Source organism: Poecilia formosa, unplaced genomic scaffold (genome assembly GCF_000485575.1).
Source record: "Poecilia formosa unplaced genomic scaffold, Poecilia_formosa-5.1.2 Scaffold116, whole genome shotgun sequence".
Taxonomy (NCBI): Eukaryota; Metazoa; Chordata; class Actinopteri; order Cyprinodontiformes; family Poeciliidae; genus Poecilia; species Poecilia formosa.
The window spans coordinates 451,977-479,599 of NW_006800055.1; the positions used below are offsets into that span (position 1 = coordinate 451,977).

Genomic DNA, 27,623 nt, shown 5'->3' on the forward strand with positions numbered 1-27,623 from the left:
TTCCTTCCCTCACCTGGACTTTTGTATCCTCCTCACACTGTCCGATGGGATTGTAGTTTTGTAAGCAGCACTTCCTGTAAGAATGTAGCCCTCACCTGCTTCTCACGTCTGCAGACATGTGACAATCCTGTTCCGGGTAGATGATGTTTAACTCAGAGTTTTTGTTGACATCCGGCTCTCATCTGTGCTATGAATTATTTTAACCCGCTCCACCGAAGGCCTAACATGTTGATAGCTTTAATGGAAAACGCCGCCCTGATATGGTTTCGTAGTTTTTCCATCATCGCAGCGGCGGTCGGTAGAAACGCGCAGTGATTTTTATTTTAGAAGTGATTCAGTAGATTTGCTCAGACATCTGCATCCGATCTGAATATTTGAGTTCAGAGATTAAATTCGTGGATTTAATGTGATGTAAATAGCGTTTGAAGCAGTGGATATTCTTTGCAGTGCTGTTTTATCACAAGACGGTGTTTCCCTTGGTAGCTGAATCAATAAAGGTGGTCGATTTGAGCCTCGGTGACATGAACTTTATTTGCATACAGAAATAAAACGTATATATACACAGGAGGAGCTTTCATGATGCGGCCAGCTCTGCCTTTTTGTTCTTGGTCTGTTTTCTCTTCTTCAGCTGTTCGTGTTTCTGTCTCTGAATGCTCTCCTGGATTTTCTGCTTGAACTTCTTCTTCTGGCTCCGGATCTTCTGCAGCTCGGCCTTCCTCTTGGCCTCCAGGTCCGGGTCCTGACACGGCAGAAAGGTCGCAAGTCAACGGCAGGAACTTCAAAACGAATGGATTCAGTTTCCACCAACACTCAACAGAGAGAAGGTGGTAAATGAAAGATCCTACTGTTTTATTTACACTGACGTATTTTAGTTTAACAGGACAATATGCAAAAAAAAAAAAGATTTCACTTAATCCTGGGGTGTCTAAAGTGTGGCTCGGGCCATTTGTGACCCTTGAAATTATTTTGTTCGGCCAACAAGTTGGAAAACAATTCATGACTCAGAAATTTGGAAACTGTCTCTTAATAGGCAACAGTCTGGAGGCCTTTTTATGTTTTGGATCTTTTAAAGACAGATTTCCTAAATTTATTTATTTTTGTAGGTGAAACTGAGCTGCTCCATCTTTCTGCATGGTCATTATTGTAAAATTAGTTTTTAATAACTCGCCTAGTTAAATAAAATTTTATCATTTGATAAATTTTGTGGGCCACCAGTAGCTTAAATTAGCCAGTTCATTGGCTATTAATTGAATTTATTTTTAATTTTAACTTTAGTGTCCACAAAACAGCAGTAGGAACTTGACAAAGCTGATTATTTAAATTTTAAAACCAAATCCTTTAAAATATAATTTTAAATTTACTCAAAAATTTTATTAAAAGGATACAGAAATTACGTGATGAAGTTTTCACTTCACCACGTTTTAATGAGGAACAGTAGAGAAACCTTAAACTGTAAGTTACTATAGCTGTTGCTAGGTAACCACAAGTTATTCTACAGCCTGTTGCTAGGTAACCAAAGAGTGAGTTGATTCCACCCAGCAGACTGTAGAGTGAGCAGTTAAAACCTTCCCTCTGCCTACATCCCCCAGAATGCTGTGCGCTTCTGACTTGAATCAGTGAATATTCTATCAGATGTATTATCTATCACATTTCTATCGCGATATATATTATTAATTTATTGTGCGCAGGAATTGTAAAGCAAAACATGCACCATGGCTACAGTCTCCACACTGCAAAAACAAAATGTTACCAAGTATTTTTGGTATAAAATATCTTAGTACACTTAAAATAATTTAAAACTAGCTTAAAGGTAACTTTTCAGCATGAAATAGGAGTTTGTTTTAAGTAAATGATTTCTTAATATTCATTTTAATAAGTAATAATTACAAAATCAGCCAGTGGAACAAGACGTTTTAACTTATAATATGGGAAATAGTTCTTGCTAAAGGTAATTTTTCTTTAGCTTTAAACCATTTTTAAATGGGCAGGAAAACCCCTGAGTTTAGCAGCGTGTCTGTTTCTGAACTAATAAATGATTAATCTGTGACATGTGCAGCTGTTGGTCACCTTCCCCTCCAGGATCAGCTGCTTCCGCTTGTTAATCTCCTTTTTCTCATCAAAGTCCGTCGATTCCAGCCTCTGAAACAGAATTTTAAATAAAATCACATTTTTACATCATGAAGCAACAACTAGAGGATGTTTTTTTTTATTTTTAGATGACAACATGCATAAATCTTTAGTGTAAAGAGAAGAACATACAATTTCACACTCCCGCCGAGTCACGTTGACTTGTGTGAGGATCTTCAAAACTTCTTTCTCCTCCATGGGATACTCCTTCAGCTTCGTCTCTGCAGGAAAAATAAATGAAATCTGTCTGAACTGTCCGGTCAATAATTGATTTATCAAGCTGCTTTGCTCCTCCTGCTAGCTTAGCAAGCGTGAAATGGAAAAGTTTCTGAGGGGAAGGAAAAGAGCGAAGGAGCCGTCCTGCTTTTCCACAAACCACTGCAAAAAACGAGACTGGAGACCAGATAAAATTCGAGGGAATATAAAAATATTACATTTTCTTACCAAACGAGAAGATTGTGATGGAAAATTTTATCTAGGTAATATATTCAACATTAGATTAATAGTCATATTAAAGTTTTACACCACAAAACTGATTACCAATTAAACAAAGGATATTATACCTGTAAGCTCAGCATATAACTTTGGCTAGTTATATAAACACACAGTACAGTTCCAGTTAGTTATAGTTTTCCCCCCATTTATTTTAGTTTACTATAATAACATTCAGACTTACTCGTCTGCTCCTCGATCGAATGCACCAGATGGATGTCGTACTGCGTCACCAGTGTGATTGACACTCCGTTCCTCCCTACAAAGAAGAAAATGACGTTTATTCATCCAATCAATCAGTTTGGAGTGGATTAAACATGGCCGCCGTGATGTTGGCGTAAACCAGCCTGCTACCTGCTCTGGCTGTTCTCCCGACTCTGTGGATGTAGATCTTGGGAAGTCCTGGGGTGTTATGGTTGATGACGACCTGGACTGTGGGAATATCCAAACCCCTAAAATCAGAGCAAACAGAAACCGTCAGAACAAACCCGATGGCCGTCCAGAACCGAGTCCAAGCCGCCATAATTCACCTGGCAGCCACATCCGTCGCGATCAGGATTTTATAGACGCTGGCCTTGAACTTGGCCAGGTTGGCGAATCGTTGTTTCTGGAGAAACAAAATGGCGACCATTTATTTTAAATAATAATTTCTCTGGCAAGAGTACACTGCAAAAATACAAAATCCTACCAAATATTTTTGGTCTAGTTTCTAGTGCAAGTAACTTAATACAATTAAAATGAGACAAACTTAACAGTAACTTTTTAGCAAGACATAGGAGCTTGTTTTAAGTAAATAAGTCCTTAATTTTATTGAAAAAGTTGTAGTTCCATTGGGAGATTATTTTATAAGATCCCTAAAGTGAAACAATCTGCCAGAGGATCAATATTAAGGAATTATTGATTGGAATCACATTTATGTTGCTTAAAAATAATTTCTAGGTAAATTTTGTCTTATTTTCTGTAATTAATATATTTGCAGTAGAAACTATATCAAAATTAGTTGGAAAAAATTTTGATTTTTTGCAGTGTAACTGATCAGAAACTGCAGATTTGGGTGAAGTTAGTCGTTGACGTCATAATTGACGTTTCTGATCGATTGTCCTGATCAGCCTCACCTGTTTCATCATGGAGTGCAGACAGATGGTAGGAAAGTTGAACGCCTGCAGCATCATCGTCAGAATCTGGCAGCTCCTGAAAAATTATTTAATGATTCATTTTTCTCTGCCTGACAGATCAAAATGCACTTTCAATTATTACTTATTTTTAACTTATTCATACACAAATCAGAAAACAAAAAAAGGGTGAAAAAATTGACAAAACTAATACAGAAATAGAAAAACAATATTTAAATTCCTCTCAATGGTGAGATCACAAGCTGAGTCACGTTTATCTGGTAGATAAATTCATAAAGGAAAATAGTCATAATCAATCCTTAATGCATTTGTTTAACAAATGATTTTAATGCTTTTTTGAAAAACACAGTTTTAACTCCTCAACAATTATTCCACATTTAAGGTTTATTTGATGTACGGATCCATAAAGCCAGATTGCAGAATACTGAGACGAAAGTTTCTCTCATTTAATTTCAGAAATCTTTTTATGAGCTACTTTGTACAAAACAAGGAAGTAAAATACATTTTTTAGCATCTTCCATAGACCTACAGATAACAAGTCTAAATAATTAAACTCGGCATGTTTGTGGCTCCGTACTTGCAGGTGTTGGTGAAGATGATGATGGACCAGTCGTCATGCTGGTCTGTGAACGTCTGGATCAGGTGGACCAGGTAGGCGTCCTTCACCTTCTCTGGGGTCAGGATGTACCTCTGGTCCAGCTCCTCCACTGTCCGCGTCCTGACACCAACAATATACCAATAATTAATCGATTATTAAAATAAAACTAATTTAGTAGCTGGTTAACTGGAGTAAACAGACGCAGAAAAAAAACAGTCAGAGCAAAAACTACATAAAATATTCACTTTTTCTTTTTAAAAACCTTTTGTCTGTAAATATGTTCTACCAAAAGGTTCTCAAGTTTTAACTTTATCTTTTGCTATCTAGTTACTAATCAGTTAACCAAAACAATAATCAAAGATCAGTCCTCCACTGTATTGATATTAAATCAATAAAGTGTTGATGCCAGAAGTATTTTTAGCTGCACATTCTTTGCTACAAATGTTCACTAAAAAAATGTTGTTTCTGCATTTTAGGCAATAAAATTCTTATTTACCTATTTAGGAAAGGGATATAATTATTTATTTGAATTTTTATGCATTTCAAGTATTTTAAAAATGAAGCTTAAGTGGATAAATAAAAAATCTGCAGAATGTGGTAATTTTTTTATCCGATTGTCAGAATGACTGATTTCAGAAGTAATCAAAAGCTGCAGCCTCATTGAAAACAACCACAATGCATGAGTTTACAAACAGTGAAAGAATAATAGCAGTTTTCTCTCTCAACTCCTTTTTAAATTCAAGTTCAGCATAAAAAACCCGTCAAAGTATTTAGCAGGATTTTACATGAAAGACCAAAACAAACTGGTCTATATTTGTGAAGTGGAAGGAATATTAATTTCTTTCTACAAATAAAAACCTACTAAGCTTGCATTCAGTGTTTTCATTACATTTGACTCAAAAGTTTCCAGGTTTCTTCCCCCAACATCCCCTGAGGTGGGAACTTTAACTGATAAGGTTGGACTTCGCTTGGCGGTTCCAGACGGTGATAACTGTCGGGTCGACTCACTCGGACGTGCTCTCCCAGAAGAACGGCTTGTTCAAGGCGATGCTCTTCAGCTCCTGCAGGGTGTCGGTGAGCGTGGCGCTGAACAGCAGCGTCTGGCGTTTGGCCGGCAACACGCTCAGGATCACCTCCAGGTCTTTGGTGAAGTCGGTGCAGCCCTGCTCCAGCAGCCGGTCCGCTTCGTCCAAAATCTGACGACAAAGCACAGAGAGAGTCGGCAAAAACAGAACTGCTTCAGGAACTTTGACTTCAGGTTTATGTGTTTCTGACTTCAGCTTTAAGAGCAATAAATCAATTAATTACATGATAAATTAAAACAAATTCAATCATTTTCATTAATTTAATGTCTCTCTTTTCTTTCTCTTTGTATCAAAAACTGAACGATAAAACTCTTCAGTCTGGTGCTTTGGAATCAACTAAACCTTTATAAGGACAATTTTGTTTACAGAGACTTTATAATTATTTTTGTCATTTTGTTTATTTTGGATATTTAAAATGTCTTCCAGTGCTAAATGTTCATTATTAAAGTTTATTCATCTTTGAAAATGTGTTCTTGTTTTACTATGCCATTACTTGAAAATGGTATCAAAAGAATAATATCATTTATCGTAATAACTTCTGGGACAATTTATCATCCAGCAAAACGTGTTTTGTGACAAAAATAGAGAAACAAGAAGTTTTATGTAAAATGTTCCAACATGGTTTTATTCTGGACAATAAATCATCCCAGTAATTGTGATAAACAATAACATTGTTATTTTTACTGCATTTTCAAGTAAAATATTTAATAATAATGCAGGATTACAGTTTTGAAGACCGATAACTTTATAAATAATACTTAACACTGGAACTGGAAAATATGTAAAATATCCAAAATAAAACAACCAAAAACTAAAAATAAATCAGAAATAAAAAAATGCATCTGAAACCATAAATAATATAAAGAACAGTCTGTAAACAAAACTGCTCTTTAAAAAATATTAATAATCACAATGTAAATTTTTGAGCTCCTTTCAATTTTTCATGCATTTAGTTGATTAATTGCAACAGATTTAAATCTTTTTTCATCAGTGATCAAATATTTACAGTTTTGTTTTTCTCACCAAGAACTTGATCTTCCTCATGCTGAAGGTGTTGGAGCTGCGGATGTGGTCGGCCAGCCGACCCGGCGTTGCCACGACAACGTGAGGCTGGTTGGACAGCTCCAGGGCCTGGGTCACCATGTCTGTCCAGATGACAGGAAACCAGTCACTCACAACAAGGCAGAAATTAAACTGGAAGCAACATTTTCCACTTTATTCTGTAAAATAAAGTGGAAAATGTTTCCTTCTCTTCATTTAAACACAAAAATCAAGCGTTATTGAATTCTGATGCAGCCGGTTCTGACGTGACGTTACCCATTCCTCCGACGATGATGCAGTCTTTCAGACCCATAGGTTTGCCCAGGACTCTGAACTGCTCTGCAATCTGATAGGCCAGCTCCCTGCGTGACATCACATGACAAGCTTTTAAGTAAAACTCAGAAATAGAGAATCTGTAGAGATTTTATTGCTTTAACAGTGACGTTTGGGATTAGTCTATGGGCGATGCAAAACATGTTTTTGCACAAAATCATTCGTAGATAATAAGATTTTAGTTGGTTCAGTTCTGTCTATTTTCTGTTTTAAGGCGTCTTGTCACTTTAAATCTGAATAAGGTGCTACTGGGTGTGCAATTACGCAACCGTACAGCTTTGAAAAGTAGAAGTAGATCCTCCTGCACAAACAAGAATTCAGAAAGTGGTTTCTGGATGGTAAGTCAACAACAAAACACTTCTCTTTTCCAGCAGCCATTGTACAACACATCCAGCGGTGAAAACAGCTGACAAAATGTGCTGGAGCTATGCTACTGTTGCTAGGTAACAGCCCACCTCTGAAGGTTTTTGAAACGGCTCATTTTCCAGACACTGAAAAACTTTTTATTGCCAAAAACCGTCTTGAGTTTTCTTTTAAAGCTCTTATGCTGTTTTTAGAAGCAGCAGAAACCCAAATGGAAGTAAAATAACATGCAAATTGTGAGCTGCCTGCTAAGGTCATTAAATCTCAGTCTGAAAAAGCATCTGGAGCTAAAACTAGTGACACGGGAATAATAAATAAAATCTAGTAACTATGTTCCACTGAGGTCTTGGATGAAAAAGAACGTTTTCACCCTGTTTTGTTTTATTATTATTATTCATATTTCTATTCAACTGTTTTTCTCTCAGTGGTTTTATTCAGAGTGAAATGTCACTCTGAATTGTTTTTGTATTTTAAAAACTTCAACTATAAATGCTATTTGTGTGCTGAGACAAAACTTCTGTGATAACTGAATGAGTCTTGTGAATCTGTGACCTCTGACCTGGTGGGAGTGAGAACCAGACAGAAGATGCCGTACGGCTCCTCCGACAGTTTTTGCAGCACCGGCAACACGAAGGCTGCCGTCTTCCCACTTCCTGTCTTGGCACAGCCCATGCAGTCGCGCCCTGAGAGAAGAACCGGATTTGGGTCAGAACCAGAATAAACGCAAGGCGACTGGTTCTACTGAAAATGTTTAAAACTGAGGGCCTTTTTCTTTCCTAAGAATAAATAAGTGTATTAAACAAATGATTATGACCAGTTATTTGTTTCAAACTTGTATAACTTTTAAAATGACAAACCAAAAATAAGATTCTGTGTTAAACAAACCGTGACTGAAATAAAAGACAAATCCATCATAAAACCAGACCTCAAGTTTATAAAGCTTTACATTTAACACATTACAATCACAACCATAGATAGACAGCATTACACTAAAAATACTAGATCTAGTTTTAGATCTATTTTTTAGACTATTTTTTGTCATTAAATTGGAAAATATACAGTTTTTTTCCCATTTGTTTCAACATCCCACATACGGAAACCTTTCTGTAAAGGTTTTCTGTTTTTCCTTTAAAACCTAAAAACAGACAGAAAACAAGTTTCTTTAAAAATGACAACGTATTAACAACAAAATGCATCGAAATTTATAGCTTAAACGGGACAAAATGTGAAATTAAAACTATATCCAACCAAATAATTTTAGTAAATCTCTATGCACTTGTGCTATTAGAGCGTGTTGGTCCATCTGTTGCACATTTTGGGAAAACAGATTGTAGATTCGGCTTAAAAAGAGCTTAATGTTATTTCTTTATTACATCTAAACCATAAACACATAAATCAAGCTGGTAAAATGTGGGCTAAATGCAGCTTTTTATCCTCTAGTTAAACAGAAGAGCTGTTACCTTCCAGGATGGGTGGGATGCAGTTTTCCTGAACCGGAGTGGGTTTGTTGAGCCCCAGCTGTTTACATTGCTTCACCAGCCAGTCCGACAGGCCCACGGACGACAAGTCGCTCATTTTCAAATTATATTAATACAAAAACACTCTAAATTTACATTTATGGGAGTTTTTAGGCTAAAACACACTATTTATTTTTGCGTAAACTCGAATCCTCGTGTTTGTTCCATAGCCGCCATGATGCTACGTAAGAACGTGACGCTTACGGAAGTAGACGGGCGCTCATTGTTGCCCCCTGCTGGTCAAATGATTAATAGAAAAAAACGTGTGTAAGTACATCTGTTTGAGTTATATGACGTAAGATGCTTGAAAACCTTTATTAATGTTAATTTTAATAATTTACACCCACAGTTACTGAAAACCATACATTTAATATCAGAATATTACACCCACCTGATAAAAAAAACAAAAAACATTTTAACACACAAATGTTGGAATAATTATTAATTTTTATGTTCAAAATGTCGTTTTGATCTGGCAGTTGACCTTAAGCGGAACGCACATTCTGATTTACAGTGTATTGATTGATTTATATACTTTATTTATTAAATCAGTCATCAAATAATTTATTATCAACACTTCAAAACACTACAATTTGAACAATTTGAGTAAAAAGGTAAAGGCACGGGGCCTATGCCTATTTTACACATCAAATTGCATTAATGTAGCTATCGTAAATCATTGCAGTATTATAATCATAGAAATCACTAAGAAGAAACATCAAATGAGGGATAAATAGTCCACAACAACAACAAAAAAATGTACGCTTGTAATCCTCAAATATTTTCTTTATTGTAATTTTAAATTAAACATGACTGTATAAATGTATAAAATCACTAAAAATAAAAAATATAAGCCAGCAGGTGGCGACAATACTTTATTTAAAGCAGAGATGAGTTACACATAGATCATGACAATAAATAATAATAGAATACATTTTCTGACTCTCCGTGCAGTTATAAAAATAAAGAGTACACCGATGCTGTTTCTTTAGAATAGCCAGTCACTGTTAATACATTTCACTTGTTTTATTGATAATAATCATTTAACCACCTCTACAAAAGCAGGTGTGAATGTGAACACGATGAAGGCGACAGTAATGACCTCAGTGGAGCGATTATTGCTGCCAATCAATACGGAACAGCTTCAAAGAGGATCTCCAGACTATCTGAAGTCAGTCATCTTGTGTTTGGGAAGATTACTGACAGATGCAAAGATTTGAAGGAAAAAGAACATTGAGCCCAAGTTTTATGTTTAGGGGAAAGGCGAAGCAACCTGAACCGCCATCTTGGACTCAAAAAGCCTCAAATTTTAGAGTTTATAGAAGTGTCTGAATTGGCTGCCAGAAAAAGGGTTTACCTGAAAAGACCGAAGATTCAAATGATCTGATGAAAGCAACAAAACAAAGCCCAGAGTATCATGGCATATTTATGCAGAGGTGGTCACATCAGTGACGTATTTCAGAGTGAAATATGAGCAACATGGCCGCCAGGTGAAGGACTTTGTTCAGGATGGAGCTGAAGCTGAATGAGAGCAGCTGTGAAATCAGATGAAATTAATTTTCTAATGGCCACAATGACCTACATTAGTGTGTAGAAAACCACGAGGTCACTAAATACTCATCGTCTCAAAGCAGTTCAGCAGCTGCTCTTAATACCTAGCAGCTGTTATTTCATCTCACTTGATTTGTGGTGTCATAATTTACAAATGTTCACTTCGTTTCTGTCCTGAAATGTAATACATGCAGCAGTTTTACAGATTCACCTTGTTTTTGCAGCAGGATTCCTCACTCATCCGTTCTCACACATCTTTTATGGAGTTAAAGATAAATCGACAGAGAGCCTCCGATCGATAAAAACTTTTTTATTTTCTCCATGTAGAAGAGAAATCAAACTCTGAGGTTGTTCAATTTTCACCGTGATTAATGACCAGAAATATCCCCAAAATACCTCACAGTTAATACCCAGTGTTTTTATCTTCTCACGACCTTTTCTCGTGTTACATAAGATGTTAGTAACCTTTATTTGTCATGTTATATTCAGAATTGACTGATCAGTGCTGTCCTGGATTTTCAGCCTTCTGTTTGTCTCCATCTGCTCTGACTTCAGTTCGCTCAGCCTCCGCGCTGCTCACACTGATTCATGCAGACGGACCGAGCGAAGGACAAGACCTGCAGGATTTTTCAACAAAATCTTAGGTTGAGTCTGCTTCACAGAAGGTTTGCATCACTTCATGTTTTATTTTTGAGAGTAAAGGATGAAGGAATTCAGCCTGCAAGATGATCCGTGAACAAGCAAAATGGTGTGATAACAGGGAACACACTGTAAAAATACCTTTCAAGGCGAGTCAAGGCGAGTTTTAACATTCGTACAAAAGCAAAACGAAAGGATAAAGATAAAGAAATGCAATAAATGAGGAACTGTAAGATTATGGCTTTATGTCTAAATTGTGAAATTCGTAAGATAAGTAGTTAAAGTCCAGTGGGTTGTTTGGGCCATTGTAGATATAAAAAAGGATGAGTAAGTTTCCAACAAAACTCTAAATTTTCTAAAAAAAAAAAAACAACAAAAAAAACATGGATCTTCAAAAGTAGAAAAAATGCTGGAAAAAGCAGATATTTCCAGAAGAAAAAAAGAGTGGAAACGTCTCAGTTTGAAAAGTCGAAAATTTGCTAGAAAAACTTTAAAAAAATTGAGATTAATCACCAAAACCTGGAAATTTTAGAGTTTCAAAAGTTTAATATTTTTTACTTTGGAGATTTCCAAATTTGACATTTGGAAATTTTAAAGTTTCTTTCTTAAAGATTTCTGAGATGAAATTCAAATTTTCTAAGTTTTTTCTCTCATATTTTTACTTTCAAAGCTCAGAAATTGTATTATGTTTTTCTAAAAGAAATTCTGAAATTAATCTAAAAAGTTTTGAATTTTTTGGCAGATTTACTTCTTTTTTTTTCTTTGTACAAAGGTCTTAATATGCCATGGTACCTTATAAGATATTTTTGTTTGTAAGCTGCAGTATTATTTAATATTTTTCAGTCCTGATTAATGAAGATTTACAAACTGATCTCAAGTTTTCAGGTTAAACTAGAAACAATAATATGATTTATTATTCAAAAAACGTCTAAATCTAATTTTATTGTTCTGCTTCTTCGTTGTTGTATTTCAGTTAAATGTTTCAAAGCAACATTTAATTCATGCTTCTTCTTTTTTTTAGCCGTGTCTGATGAGAACATGCACAAACCTTTGTCTTCCAGGGACTCAAATGTAATTTTAGATTTGACAGAATATTTTTCAGAGACACGTTCAGGCTGCTGAAAGGTCAGCATTTGCACATGAAGTTGTTTTGATGAGCTGAAAACGGTCTTTTTAGTTGCAACAACAAAATAAATCAATCAAACGTAAAAGCAGAAGTGGACAAATCATTATTTGTTTGTACTCAGAGAGAAAAAAGCAACAGCAAAATCGACAAGATTAAAAAGGGAGGACATTCAGAAAACAGTGATGATGACAGGATTTCTGTCATGTTCAAATCAAAAATGCTTCAGGACATGCAGGCAGGAGAAAAACTCTCCAATAGATGAGTCTGTCATTACCGACTCTGGACATAATGAGGGATTTTCATTCAGAAGGAGCAGCACAAGGTGAAAAGCATCAGTGACTCACAAAACCTGGAAGGTAAACAACTGGAAAGGTTGGAAACGGTCTCTGATGGGGAAATGAAACAAAATGAAACTCAGTCCATGCATGGAGATCCTCATCTGTGCTGATGAGAGCACACATGCACTCCAGATGTTTTGGGTCCCACATGTGGCAGGAGCAGCTGGAGGAACGCTGACGAGTACGGAGATATCCGGCCTGCTCCGATTCATCCCTGACTGGACAGAAACCCAACTACGACACGAAGCTCTGCTTCACGACGTCACCGGATGACCCTGAACACATCCAAGCACTAAAAGTAAGTTCTTTCCAAAAAGTTACTCAGTTAAATGTAACCGAGTAAATGTAACTAGTTTCTACCAACTCTGTCATTGATTGCTGCACCAGCGTCTTCTCAGGTCTGCCTAAGAAACCAGTCCTCCAGCTGCAGCTGATCCAAAATGCTGCTGCTGGTGTTCTGACTAAAACCAGGAAGTTAGAGCACATCACACAGTCCCTCCCTTCACTGGCTCCCTGCAGCTCAGAGACTTTAACATACTGCTGTTAGTTTATAAATCACTGAACGGTTCTGCACCACCATACATTAAAGATCTGCTGTTGTCATAGCAACCTTCCAGATTCCCTCAGGTCTTCTGGTTCTGGTTCTGCATCCTCAGAACCAAACATGGAGAATCAGCATTCAGCTTCTATGCACCACAAATCTGGCACAAACTTCCAGAAAACTGCAAAACAGTCGAAACACTGACTGCCTTTAAATCTAGACTAAGAACCCGGCTGGTTAGAATCACTTTTGATTAATAGTAAATGGAAAATTGATCAACCTTTGATGTATATTGATTATTTTCATGATGGCATTTCAGAAAATTAAATGTTTATTATTTGTTAATTTGTGACTATATCATGTTTTTAAACTTAATTTCACCAAACAGATGGATAACAATTCAAAACACTGCAAACAGCGACGCTGGAAATTTTAGAGGCGAAGAAGCAGAATATTCTCCAGGTGTCATCCAAACAGCTGATCTCCATCTGGTTCCGGTCCATTTCCCTTACTGAGGATAAACTCTATGAAACAGCAGAAACACAGTGAAGATTTTCTCTGTTAAAATCTGCAGATGACCAGAAAGAACAGTCTTATCTCGTTAAACGTTTTAAAAAGGAAACATTTCTCTGATTGGGCACATTTTTGTTCCCCTGGATGTAAACTTGTGTGACTCATCCGCTGTTTGACTAAAGAGGGATGAAGATCCCTGCAGAGACAGTCTGCACACTCTGTCTCCTGCAGCTGATTATTTCCTCTGTGCTGCAGGCATACGCCTGGACATTTAGCGCCGTCTCTCCCAGAGCGTCCAGCTGTGCTGCAAACTGACCAAAACCAACGAAGAAGCGTCGGTTCTGCAAACCAGCAGCCTCAGTGGTTTCTGGTTCTGTGAGGCAGAGATCCGATGTTCCCATGCTGCCTCTCTGCAGCCCAGAGGAGCAGTCAGCTGCGCCGCTGAAACGGGCCACTGAGCAGGACGATTACCGCGCTCTTCCTCCACATCTGAGCCTCCAAAACTCCACTGCAGATATTTTGAATCAGGGCTGATCCTGCTGCACTAATGCATTAAAAAATCATCTCTAACAACAAAGGAATAATTTTTTACACAGATTCATATTTGAATGTACTGAGAGATATGAATGATGTGACTTTTTTCCACCAGACAGAAGCTCTGAACGCTGCAAAAAGAGACAATTTTACCAAGTATTTTTGGTCTATTTTTATCAATCAATAAAATTTTATTTGTATATCACCTTTCAGCAACAAAGCATTTCAAATTGCTTTACATCATAAAAACACAAAAATACAAATCAATAGAACAGTCAACAATTGGTTAAGGCCAAACAAAATAACTTCAAGGGCCACAAATGGCCCCCGGGCCACCCTTTGGGCCCCCTCTGGTTAAACTCCATCGCTCCTCTCTGTTTCTATCCGGGCGGTTTGCGTCATGCGCTACCATGGCAACCGAGGCAGGCGCTGGTTCCGCTGACCATGTGGGCTGGTGCCAAGTTCTGCTGGAAAATGAAATCCGCGTCTCCATAAAACCTTTCAGCAGCGGATGAAGCGCCGTAAAGTTTCCCGGTGGACAGCTCTGCTGACCGGCTCCAGCGAATGGCTCCGTAAATCACCACGGAAAGCTCGAACTGGACCTCAAGAGGCCCGGTTCTGTGACCTCGATTCCTAACTGGAACACAAAAAGAGACGCTAGTCAAAATTCATTTCAGTTATCCCAAAATTTAGTTTTTCCCCCTCAATTTTCCATTTATTTGCTTGGAAACAGAAGAGAAGATTCAACACATTGGAATAAAACACAAGAAAATGTTTCCAGATCAGTTTCTTTAAATAGAAAACTTATGAAACTTTAACAAAAACGGCAGGTAATGTGTCTGTGTCTAGTGAATTTTTGATTAATTGTTTTTCATTCAGACTGTAAAACATCTGAAAATGGTTTATCCTGAACATGAAAATCCACCTGATGCCTTGAAAATGCAATTTAAGACAACAAGAAAATTGTTTTGGTTTTAACTCAGAAATTAAAGTTTATGAAGTTTATTCAATAAGACACAAGTTGTCTAAACATTGTTAATAAAGTTAATTAATCTTGAATTGTAAGTTTTAACTTAATGCTGCAATTTAATCCAAATAATTATTTCACAATATGGAAGATAAAAATCTGCTCTCACCAGTTAAAGAGCAGATTTTGCTATCTTCACTCACATTGTCAAGTTAAAACAACTACTTATTTTACTTTAGGATAATTTAAATTCTTGTTTCAAATTCCACGAACAAAATTTCTGATCTGATCATTAATTTGATTAAACACAAAGAATTCAGCTCAGAAACATTTAGTGTGAACAGGACATAAAAATAAACATTTATCTTAATAAAAACAAGAGTCGGATCAATGTAACGCACTTCCATCTCAGGATACACGAACATGCCGCTAAGCATTCTGGGAAATAGCTCCCACTCCTGTGTTTTTCTTCTTTCAGCTTTTTTTAAGTGCTGACCTAAAACCTCCAGTTTATTCAACTTTTGGAGGTCTGACAGAATTAATACAAATATTAAAACAACTTATTACTGTAAGTTTATCTTTCACAAACTCACCCACTTAGGTTCAAAATCTAAAACTTTAAATTTATTTGACTTAAAGAGTAGATAGTAGACACAATTAAATGTGGCTCAAATGTTTTACAGTGAAGGAGTAGAGAATACAGAAATTTTATTCAAGTAAAAATAAAAAGTACAGTGTAGTGAAAATACTCTGAAAACTAAATTTTCCCCCAAACGTTACTCTAGTAAATGTAACTAGGTAAATGTAACTAGTTGCTACCAAACTGCTGATTTCAGACTGACGTTTCCGAGGCTTGGAGCGTCTCTTCGCATTGTGTCCGTCAGGTGGCGCTGTGGAGGCCCCACAGCCCCTCTGAGGTTGCTGAATGGGATCCCAGTGTGATCGGGCTCGGAAGCGGGAGGGGAGAGCAGGGCACACAAGTTCTGGAGGAGGTCGGAGCTAGAAGCGGTCCGCTGCCCGACTTCCATCGACATTCCTGCGTCTGTTCCGCCCGCACAGCTGAGCCAAACGTTCATCGTGCGTAATTACGCACGGGCACGACGGATCCGCGGCGCTACCGGCTGTGGAAACCCGCGGACAAAGGACGGCAGGCAGGCGGGCAGGCAGGCAGGCTGGAGAAACACTGCCTGACTTCAGAGGAGAGAAGTGCGGTTGGGAGGGAAACGGGGGGATCTGGAGTCGGAAGTGACTTGTGTTTTTACTCTTGAGAAATGTAACGCGAGGAAAGGATTTCAGGAAGAAAGTCAGCTTTTTGGAGAGAGGAGAAACCGGGCCGGACGGACTTTTGACAGGAACAACTGCTAAAATAATCAGCATCCAGATCATCGGAGCATGGGGTGAGTTAGAGATCTGATAAGATCCTTTCAGATCCCTCCAGAAAATGCTAAATGTGTGAAAGTGAACTTTGTTTATTTTTCTGAGGGAATCAACATAATTGATCGGGTTTAACTGCAGCATTGAAGTAATTCCAATCAGTCTGTGTGAGACGCTGGGCTTTTTTCTTTGTTTAAACCATAAAAGACATCTCGGAGAGGGGGATCCTTCACGCAGAGCTGACCTACTTTCCTCACGTCTCTGTTTAAACCTTAATGACAGTTGTGACCGCAAAAAGGTCAAATTGACGGTATGATTAATTTACTGCCTTTGCGATCACTCCGCAGCTTCCTCTGCTCTACCTGGGATGTTGATCCTAGAGGCCAGTTAAGCACCTTCAGAATAAATTACTTTTTCAGCCTCAGCTTCACAGACACACCGGGAGCCTTTGGATCATTTCCCATCCGATTTCTGAGCAGAGGATCCCGGCTGGGGTTTGCTTTGGGAATCTCCGTCTATTTGACTCTGCGTCTGAGTTGGAGCCGTAAATATTTCATATACTAGCCTGCAGCTAAAACTCACATAAATCCCCCCTTTGGGTCTCCATAATGGGACTCAGTTACCTGCACAGATTAGGAGTTTTTTAGGTTGTATTTTCATTTTTTAACTGATTTCCCTTTTGGATTAGTGAAAATATTTGTAGAATTAATTGAAATTTAAATAAACATGATTAAAGATGTGTTGTGGTCGAAGCTCTGAAATGCTCCCAAATTTTGCTTATTCTAATTTTTACATACACAAATGACTCTAGATTAAACATTGTTCAGATTTTTACCATAAGAATAATCCCAGAGTTGTGTTTCTGAAAATATTCCAGGTTTTTGAACCATCCATAAGAATAAAATCCAACCAACACTTTGGCCTGTCACAATAACAAATTTTACTGGATGATAAACTGTCCCACATATTATCGTGATAAACAATATTATTGTTGTTCTGAGACAATTTAAATGTAATATTTTGATAGTGGCTAACAATGCAAGTTTGAGGCATTAAAAAGTAGAAAAATATTAATCATCAGAATGGAAATTATCAAGCTTATCTTAATTTATCATGCCATTAATTACTTGTTCAGACAGACCTACCAACACATTTCCTTTACTGCATAGAAGGACATGCAGTAAAAATCTTTTTTATGAAAGATTAATCTTTCATAAAAAAGATTAATCTTTTTTATGAAAGATTAATCTTTCATTAATCTTTCATAAAAGATTAATGAAAGATTAATTAATCTTTTCCATTTCTTCCAGAGTGAATTATGTCGCAAAACACAATTTTTTTCTTTCCATAAGTTAGTTTCAAACAAGTAGAGACATCCGACTTAATATTGGAGAGAAAATCTGTGATTCATAGTTAAATGCTGGATTTTTAAATCAACAAATGTTCATATTACAACCAGAGGATTGGTTGAAGTTACACAGCTCTGCAGTTAAACAAGCTTTCACTTAATTCATCAAACAAACAGACTTAAACGTCGTTGTTAGCATCTTAGCAATTAGCAAGATTAGTGAGGTTAGCACAATTAGCACCAGAGCTAACAGTCCTTCAGTTTTAGACGTGTCCCTGCTCCATCAGCTCTGCGCAGGCCGGTTAACGAGCCGTTCGTTTGGTTCAGGTGTGTTGGAGCACAGATTTATCTAAACGCTGCAGGACTTTCACTCTCCAGGACTGGACTGGTCCGCCCTTCGCTGCAGAGTGAGTAGGTCTGATTTCTTTGCTCAAAGATTTCTGAAACACAAACGTGTGTATTTTTTTCACTGCCAGGCAGAATTGGACGAACCAGAGCAACTTTACTCTGACGCAGACTCTGACCCTGGTTAAAACTGAATGCTTAGCCAACATCCATCTATAGTAAATGCATCTCCTTCTGGGTGGTTTCTTACATTTTATTGCTTCCAAAAGAAAGAAGATGATAATGATGCATCTGTGGACGAACGTCAAGCAAGAAAACACAGAACACGATGCATAAATACAATCTGCTTCCAAACATTACATGTAAAATGCTGCCTTCATCTGTACATTTGAAAAGTTTTTCAGCAGAGTCAGAGTTTTCCTCTGTGCTGTTCTGAAAACTGCATGACGGCTCTCAGGAGATTCACAGGAGCCTGTGACGTAGTCAGCATGCTACACGTCTCAAAAAAACAAGTCTTAGTCAGAAATCAGGCATTTTAAAATACAGATGATGAATAGGAAATAACTTTTTAATTTAGGATAGATGCTATGGTCTCTATCGCCTCAGAGGATTAAACTACATAAAGTAACGCTGGTGTTAAACATCGTATTTGATTCACTCAGTTTTAACTCTGCACACTTTTATCCAGATGAGCCACCTGGTTCTGGTGGGTCAGTTTAAACGATGTCATGTTTAACTTGGCTAAAACTATGCGATAAGCTCATATTGTGTACCTTAAGTCCACTGTAATACATTTTCACATTTTCAAAACCCAAAGCTGCAAATCTCTGCGAACGACTTCAACAAACGGATATTTAGTGGAAATAATGTCAGATAAGTTCAGTTTTACAGAGGAGCTTTAATTCTTCTTGTCTGAGCTTTTCTCTGGTATTTATGCACATTTTGATCTTCAAAGCAAAGCTATAACTGTATTCTTAAAAGTTTTTTTTCCCCTTCCTAAGCACATCTGACCTAAATCCTGTTAATGCCACTTCAAACGTGAAACTTCTCTCTGTGGAAAAGTTAGGAACCGAAACCGAGAATTAACGGCAGAAAACCAATAACGACTGTATTGCTTTATATGACGCTCCAGTTCGCCTAACACTGTGGACTTTCTTTCTTCTGGTTGTGCTGCAGCGGAGGTATCTGAGAGCTGTAAAATGTACCCGCGACACCGTGAGAGGTAGAAACCCGCCGCCGTGTCTGTGTCGTGGTTCTGCATGTCAGGGATGGGCGATGACCAAAATGTCCAAAAATATCCAAAAAAAATGCTTCAAAATCTCTGAAGCGCTAAAATCTCCCTCCCTAAAACTGTTTACGAGAACCAAGTTGTCCATGTATGATGTATTAGTGGGTGATTATAAATTTAGCATTATTAGTGTGAAAGAAAGATGGGTTTGTGTCATAGTTTAGGGAACTATCATTGGAGATGTCAACAATACCACAAAATCCAAGAAAGACAGAAAAAACCTTTTGAGTTTGAAATCGTTTGGTTTGAAGCTCAAAAGTTTAACATCAGGTATTGGGAATAATCCGCCCATCCCTGCTTTATGAAACATTGATGAAGCGAATCCTCCATCATCCCATTGCTGTGATGTTAATCCTTCCCTGAGTGTCTGTGGAAACTGCATCCGAGCCGCTGCAGACGCTTCGTGCTTGTCGTGTTGTGCAGATGTTGTCAGTGCAACTCCTGCTGTCGTCGCCTGATGTCCCTTTTATCGTGTTTCGTCCTCCTGTCAGCGGATCCGCTGCCGCTCCATCTGCTGCCGGTTTCCTTACGCAGCTCATCAGACTCGCTTTGCATGTCAGACCTTCATGTTTAAAATAACTACAGCTGATTAATGGATATGTAGGGCTGTTTGAATGTGCAGCGAACCAAATTATATGTGCTAATCCAAGCAAAAAGTTGCTGCTTATGCCGACTGACGGAAACTGTTCTTGTTTGCATATTTTCAGTTTACAGAAAATAAAAACAAGACAGTTTAAATATGATTTTACCTTTGAGTTTTTTAGGTGATATGGCTAAAAAAAAAAGTATCACAATATTGTAGCTTACAATGCAAAACACACAACTTTACCAAGTATTTTTGGTCTAGTTTTTAGTGGGAATATTTGTTTATTTGTGTATTTAAGGTCTTACAATTATTACAAAAAGACATAACAAAATACCATACCACACAAGCTATTTCAACATCAAAACTTAAAAAAAAACCCTTTTTAACTTTTACACTTTAAATAAGGAAAAACTGACTTGCAAGTAAAAGTTGTAAAAGTTGTAACTTTTCTTGCTGAAAAGAAATAGGAGCTTATTTTAAGTGAATAATTCCTTAATGATGAAAAAGGTCAGGTTCCTCAGGCAGATTATTTCAATAATATATTTAAAAAATATAACCCAGGAGTTGAGCTAGTACTTTTTTAAAAACAATATTAAGGAATTGATTACTTAAAGCAAGCTGAAAAGTTAGATGAAAAGGTACTTTTCAGTTAGTTTTGTCTTATTTCAAGTGTACTACAATATTTTCCCTATAATTAGACTAAAATACTTGGTAGGATTTTGGGATTTTGCAGGAACATGACAAAATTGTTGATCTGTCGCAATTTATATTTCAAATGTAGTACAGTTGAAATGAGACAATAACCAAGTATTAGGTCCACTGGCAGATTTTTTCCACCTATAAAATGAAAGGTCTTTAATAAAAGCCTTTTGTTTTTTATATTAAAGAATTATTGACTTAAAACAAGCTTATTTATCTTACTAAAAACTTACTTTGAATTTAGTTTTACCTTATTTCACCTGTACTATGATCTTTGCACAAGAAAGTACCAAAAATACTTGGTAAGACTTTGTTTTGGGGGTGTAAATTTACACTCACTGACAACACAAGTTGTAGTACCAAAGGTGAATGATTCAGTTTAAAAGGTGATGGTAGAAGAGGCACCAGAGGAGCCATAATGTTGCAGATTTTTGCTTTAGCGTCTGGCAGGCGGAGCAGTGAGTGAAGATGCTGCGTTAGACAGAATTACATGGCAGAGTGAGATAGAGGCTGTGATTCTTTAGGCCTGGTGGTCCTATTGTGAAGTTGACCTAAATGTGGGAGATACAGACCTGAAAGACGTTAGCTCATGATGACGTCAGCTGCCCAAGCGTTCTTTTTCCCCTTCTTCTGTCTTTCTCAACCACTGTTGTTCCGCTGGCTCCCCCTAGTGGTCCGCGAGGTACTGCACTTTGCCGTTACGTCATCTCAAAGTGCAGCGCTACAGCTCGCTTACTAACGGGTCGGGTTTAAAAACAATAATGGTTTAATAAATAAGACTGGGTCACTAAAAAGAAAGCCTGAAGATACCGGTGGAAAGTTTCTCGGGGTGAGTTGCAGAGCTTTTCCTGTAAAGCACTTTGTATTGCCTTTTTGCTGAAAATGTGCTATATAAATAAAATTACCTTTACCTTTTGTTTTTGAACACTGTTAGGATATAGATCTAGGTCTGAATGAGATATGACAGAAACGAGGCGGTGAATTGAGCCCACGCTGACTAACTGCATCTACACACCTAAAATAAAATTATTTATGTTGACTATCTACTGCATGAAAGAAAATGTTTGTTTTTGCCAACAAAATACAAGCCTGTTTTTTTTCCTTTTGATTCTAAATTATAAATGGCTATTTATGCCACCCTGTACTGATTTTAAACCTACAGGTTTATTGTTACTTCCAACCACATCAAAGCAGAAGTATCTGCGTTTAAATCTTAAAGCGTTCACTAAAGGAATGCCTTGTCACTGCGTTTTAGGCAATACATTTTTACTTATTTGACAAAGGAATTTAATTATTTGTATTTCTAATATTTCATAAAAGGCTTAAGTGGGTAAATGAAAAATCCGCAGAATGCTCTAGTTTTTTTTATTTCATTAATCATCAGAATAATCAATAAAATAATACATGACAATCGTAACAGACTACAGTTCTAAAACATTGAAGAAAATCGACATAATCGTTCACTTCTGTTTGCTGATTGGCCCGGTTGAAATTCAATCAGAGAATTTGAGTTCAATGGGAGAAATCCCAGACGGAGCACTGAAGGTAGATGAAAATCGAGTGGGATGGTGTGGAAAGAGAATGGCTACTGTTCCTGGTTCGGTTTGGAAGTGAGTCTGGTTAATATTTTGAGTTTTTAATCGCACATTACCAGCTGCTTCACAGAATCTGCATATGTTGTAGAAAAATCCAGTTTAGATTTGGACAGAGCTGAATTAAATCGGCCAAGATGCCTAAGAAATGTGAGAGAAAGTCCTTCGCTACATTACCAACCTGAAATTCAGGTTCAACTTCATGTTGCCAAATGATTTCTGGACCAGAAATAGGAGGGTAGAAACTAATTACATTTACTTAAAAAATGCACTTTTAGGGATATTTTTATGACGCTGTACTTTTTTTACTGGAGTAATTTTATTATGAAATATTGCTACCATTACTTAAGTAAAATTTCTGGATTCTCTACCTACTGAATAAAAACATGTTTTAACCAAAAACTCACCAAAAACAGACGCACACCTGCAGTTTATGTTACATTTTCATCAGTTTCATATACAAAGAAATTGATTTGGAAACTTTTTTCTGCCTGGTTTTGTTGTTTATATGAATTATTGTCATTTTGGTCCCTAAAATACCAAAGCTTCCACTTAACTTTATGTTTTGGTCTGTCTGATGATGTAATTTTTAAATATTAAACGATTGATAATTAGTACTTGAGCAGGCTTTTTACCAAATATGTTTTTACTCTTACTTGAGTTAAAACATAATTTTACAGTTTTTGGGTGCTTTTCCCACCTCAGCATACAGATAATAAAACCCAAATCTGGAAATGTTTTGTACTGAAACTGAAAGTAAAGGAGCAAACAGAACTAATATCCTCTTTTCTATTTTATTGGAGTGAAGTTTGGTTTTAGAAGCAGCAGCGCTGCAGCAGGAACTCATAAATCTCTGAATCAAGCTGAAGTTTTATTACGTATTTTAACTAAGCGAGCTGTTTTAACTGAAGCAGCTGCTCTGTATGTGGGAGCTTTTGTAATTGCTGCTTAGGAGACATGCTGATTTATCTGGAGAGGCTGCCAGACTTTGCCTTTTCTTGTGATTTCTCTTCATTTTCTCACCATAAAGCCACAGAACAGTGTACAGATCAGCTCTCCCTCTCTGACCTTTTATGCAATAAATGCTTCGTCTTTGTGTCACCTTCACAATCCACAACAGCAGCTGGTTATCAGTCAGGCTCCTGCAAGCAGAGCTCACATTTTCAGGATTTCTCCACTTTTAGTCCAATCCTTCAAAGCATTCCTGACATAGTTAGAGAATATCGGACACGGCTCGTGTCAGGTTCTGGTCTGCGCTGCCAATGCGATGACCCGCTGAGAAGCAGCGTGAGCTGGCGTTTTCCCTCGCTGTGCTATTTTAATCCGCCGCTAAAAGCAGGGCGTGTTGTGTTGCCCAACGGAGCCAATAAATGGACCCGGGGTTGCAGCCCGAGAGGTCGGAGGAAGTGGACCCTTAAAGGAGAAGTGGCGTCTGATGAGCAAAAGCGGAACGGCTTAAAAGAACAGCGGCCACACTCAGTTGCTTCTCTGAACACTCAGATGGCGGAAAATGATGCCCAGCTGAATGTGTTTGGGCAGAATTTAGATTTTTTTTTTCTTTCTCTGAAAGATGCAGAAAGCAAGGTCTGTGTTTGTGATTCACGAGTTGAAACATGTTGGTTTTCCTTCATAATCGTTAAATAATTAGTCCGCTTTGACTTCCAGCAGCCTCTTGCCATCTGAGCGACAATACTGTCTTAACTTCCCTACATTGCGACACTTTGAAACCACAAACTGAGATTTATGTAGGGCGGTAACAATTCACCAGATTCATCGTGATTATTCGACTATTGAAGTAATCGTCAACTATTTTAAGAATCAATTAATTATTAACCAAAGGCCTAACACATTCAGAGCAGTAAAAGAACTGATTCATCAAACTGAATCATCTGGATCTAAAAACTCTGAACTTCTCTCCTAAAATCCGAACCTTTTTCATGCACCTTCTGCTTTCTTTAGAAATGCTCTTATAAAAACCGTCCACTTATATTCACAGTTGCTCATTGCAGATCTGCAGCTTAAATCATTTGTGGTCCTCTGCACAGCATGCAGAATGGCACCTTCACCAGGCTTTCTCAAGCTCTCTGTCCTCTTTGGCAATTTCAAGTGTGAACTTCAGTTTCAAGGTATAACCAGTGCAATTTATGGCTCTCACTTTAAAATCTCCCTCTGCCTCCACGCTCTTTAAGAGCTCACAAAGCCTTAAGGCCTCATTACTGGCAGTTTGACGTACATTTTCTCAATGAGTTGCTGATTGTGTTTGACGGCATGGCCAGACAGGAGAGAGCAGCTTTCTCACTGACTGGGGGAAGGGATGTGTGTGTGTGTGTGTGTGTGTGTGTGTGTGTGTGTGTGTGTGTGTGTGTGTGTGTGTATTATGTTAAAACTAAATAGAGAATAAGTACTTCTCAAATCCTAAGTGTATTATTTTTGCTTTGTTTGCAAGTTAAGGTCATGGTGCATATTAATACAAATTCATTAAAATAATCCAGCCAGAGTTTGGAAAAAACTTGTAAATTATTCCAGACTCTAAAAATAAAACATTTCTTGTGCTGCTGGTTTAGGGAACTTTTCCCATTTCACCTCTAAATCGAGCTTTAATTAAGCCCCATCCAGCATTGTGCTGAACTGCATTCAAATTAGCGCATTCATTAGCATTAGCTTCATTAGCGTTAGCTTTCTAGTGCAATGCTCATAAAGAAAGATGGGGGAAAAAAATTCAAAAATAAAAAATGAATCCCATAAATTTGTTAATCATATGTTTTATGAGATATAAGTTAAAATAATTGATTTAAATGTTATTTCTGATCCTCATTTTCTGATTGGCTGCCAGTGAAATTTATCAAGTTGATTTGCTCCTTTAGCTAGAGTAGCAAGCAAGAAACGGAAAAATAGCTTAGGAACTGTTGGAATAAAATACAATTTGATGTGATTAAAATATTTTATATTTTCTTATGATCAAAAGAGGGGACTGTGATGAAAAATGTTACTATGTGGTAATAAAGTCATAATATTTTATCTAATTGTAACATTTTCTGCCACAGACTCATAGCTGTCTAAAAATCTGACGGCATGAGGCAGAATTTTTGCAAAATGAGTGCAGTAATTATTGAATAGAGAATAGAAAACACTCAAAGTTTCTTTACATGTTTTGTAGGATTCTCTGTAACGTGGATCCCAGCCAGAGGTTGGGGCTCTTTAGGGGGTCATGGCATGGAAAAATCTGGGACTTGCACTGAGAGCGGCTCACCTTTGTGCCAGTAAATATAACTCTATTAGTAAACTAAATATCTGTTAGAAAAACTTCAGCTCCCCTTTGCTGAAAAGAGGCACAATGTTTTCCCTCAAAGGTGTGACCTTGGTGACTGCTGTGTGTTTACTTCTTAGGACCTAACAAAGTTTACCCTATTAGAATAAGTTATTCTCATTTTCCTAAGCAAATATTTAAATTTGCATGTATTTCATCATAATCAGACAAAGAAGTGCTGGATTAAGGTAACTTTGGTGTGATGGAGTCATATTCCAGAGCATGGAAATACCAGCTTAAATCCTTAGCTGGTAACGAATTATTTTTATTGATGTAGGTCCTAAATTTAAACCATAGCGGTCTTTAATTTAATCCCCTCAGATTTAAAGAAATCCCATTTTGCCTACATGATAAATTACAGCTGGATAATCTTTAGTTGCATTTTTCTCATGCTTGCAGTTTCTACATGTCTAAGTAGCAACTCTTGCCTCTCCGGCTGCAGCTTTTCTCTCTAAATTTTCTGAAATACAGAGAAACATTTTTAGTTTTTTTTACTAAGTAGTAAGGAGCAGATGCATCTCTGTGGAAAATGTTTCCTCCTGTAACTCATGAATATGATACCACAGGCAAATAACTTCCAGTCTGTTTTAGGGAGTTAAAGTTTCTGCATAAAAGATTTTTTGTTACTTGTGTGAATTATTGCTGAACTATGATACATTCAAGGATCAGAATATAAAATAAGAGTCTATTCAAGCTGAAAACTGCTGAGAGATGAATTCCTGACAATTTGCTACAGAATTAGATCGTTCCCATGAAAATCCCGTTCAGTGGCTACTTCATCCGGCTGTAAAGTGAAGTAAAGTTTCATTTTTCATCTCGTCATGCAGTTTTTAGCTCACATTTTATCTTTTTTTATCAGTTGCTGCTTCTTCTGCTGAATATTACATCCCAAAATCACAGAATAACTGCAGAATAATCCATCGTTTTACTCTACAACAAGGACATTAATGATAAGTTTGATTTGGACTGAAAACTGATTCAATTCAGCATCAAACCCGTGTGGGAAATAAGCATTTCCTGTTGATTTTGTAGGTTTTTTTCCATTACAAAAAGTTTCAATCTAATTCAGATATTAGTTAAATATTAACTACAAACAGAAAACCAAAAAGTTAAAAACTGATGAATATTTGATCCCACATCAGAGCGTGACTTAAAACTCACATCAGGAAACATGACATCATGAAAACATTTTCAGCTTTCTGGCTTCATTAACTCAAATGTTGTCAGATAACCAGATGTCAGTATTATTTCTACATTCATACATTAAAATTTTTCTTATTATTATGATGAGTAATGAAATGCAAAATATTCACTGACGGCAGAACAGATTGATTATAGATTGGCATTATTTGCTAGTTTAGTTAAATTAGATTTTTTTTTTTTAATAATTTCACTTAATTTAAAAACTTAAATGTTGTGATTGTTGCAGCCTAAAATTGCTGATTTTGCAGAAACTTTGCAATCAAATTTGCTAATTTTTTAATCTGAATTTTTGTCATGTGATGATCTTACAAAAAAGTTGCACATTATTAGCTTTTAGCATATTTAATATTTAAAGTTCAAATAACATTTTCAGGTTCTGCCAGGAATTTTTAAGTTTAATGGGATTTTCCTTGTGATATAAAGGTTAAAAAAATAAATATAAAAGTACCTTTTTGAAATGGTGCCCTTAATACAAATTAAATCAAGTCCTGGAAAATTATTAAAGTGCATTCAGCACAACATAAACTATACACAAGTCCTACTGAACATCTCAACTATGTTTTGCAGAAAAATTAAAATAAAAAGGCAAATGTTACCATTTAGAGTCAAACATTTCATTTTTCAGGTTCGGCTTTCAAGAGACGTGAAACAGGAAGTTGAATTAGAAGTTTATTGGTCAAAATGCAGCGATTGGCCAGAAAAGAAGAAAATGCAGAAAACGTTAAGGTCAGATTTGCACTGAAAGTTGCAGTTCCTGCTGTCATACTGATTGTATTTTCTTTTCTTAGTGGAGATGGTTATATTTTAAAACTGAGCATGGGTGCAGAGGAAGTCCATTAGAGTCTCCTGGTTCTGTAGGATCCTCAGCGTTCCTGTCCAGCTTGTGCAGTGATATCTTTCTGCACATCAGAGAGAAATTTTCATCTGTAAAAAAATAAGAGATGTGTATGCTCACCAGGAGGAAGAGGATGTTGGTTCTCTCA

General features: G+C 37.0%; 2 protein-coding genes across 4 annotated transcripts in view; one reads left to right on the forward strand and one right to left on the reverse strand.

Moving 5' to 3' along the window:
• Positions 1–509: 509 nt before the first annotated feature.
• On the reverse strand, positions 510–8,907 carry ddx49 (DEAD (Asp-Glu-Ala-Asp) box polypeptide 49). The gene is made up of 13 exons (XM_007560523.2): positions 8,633–8,907; positions 7,732–7,855; positions 6,753–6,838; positions 6,459–6,580; positions 5,359–5,546; positions 4,330–4,470; positions 3,735–3,810; positions 3,150–3,226; positions 2,974–3,071; positions 2,804–2,878; positions 2,260–2,348; positions 2,068–2,139; positions 510–739 (listed from the first exon to the last, which is right to left on the reverse strand). The coding sequence occupies exons 1-13, from the start codon at positions 8,745–8,747 to the stop codon at positions 575–577; spliced, it is 1,428 nt and encodes a 475-aa protein (XP_007560585.1). The 5' UTR covers positions 8,748–8,907; the 3' UTR covers positions 510–574.
• A 6,995-nt stretch (positions 8,908–15,902) lies between these two features.
• Positions 15,903–27,623, forward strand: part of homer3b (homer scaffold protein 3b) — a 49,284-nt gene continuing 37,563 nt past the window's right edge. The window contains exons 1-2 of one of the 3 annotated variants that reach the window (XR_001663118.1): positions 15,903–16,295; positions 19,142–19,187. Coding sequence is in view for 2 of the 3 variants with exons in the window: in XM_016675562.1 (XP_016531048.1) it covers positions 19,165–19,187 (23 nt within the window). In the remaining variant the exon portion in view is untranslated. The remainder of the gene's footprint in view (positions 16,296–19,141; positions 19,188–27,623) is intronic. The other 2 variants (XM_016675562.1, XM_007560521.2) reach the window with 2 other exon arrangements.

What these genes read in the sequence shown, in the direction of transcription:
- ddx49 (XM_007560523.2), bottom strand. Translation starts at nt 8,747, where the DNA reads ATGAGCGACTTGTCGTCCGTGGGCCTGTCGGACTGGCTGGTGAAGCAA. An exon ending in TTCGATCGAGGAGCAGACGA is followed by an intron (nt 2,349 to 2,803) that starts GTAAGTCTGAAT and finishes TTTTTCCTGCAG; the next exon opens with AGACGAAGCTGAAGGAGTAT. An exon ending in AGCTGATCCTGGAGGGGAAG is followed by an intron (nt 740 to 2,067) that starts GTGACCAACAGC and finishes CTGCCGTGTCAG; the next exon opens with GACCCGGACCTGGAGGCCAA.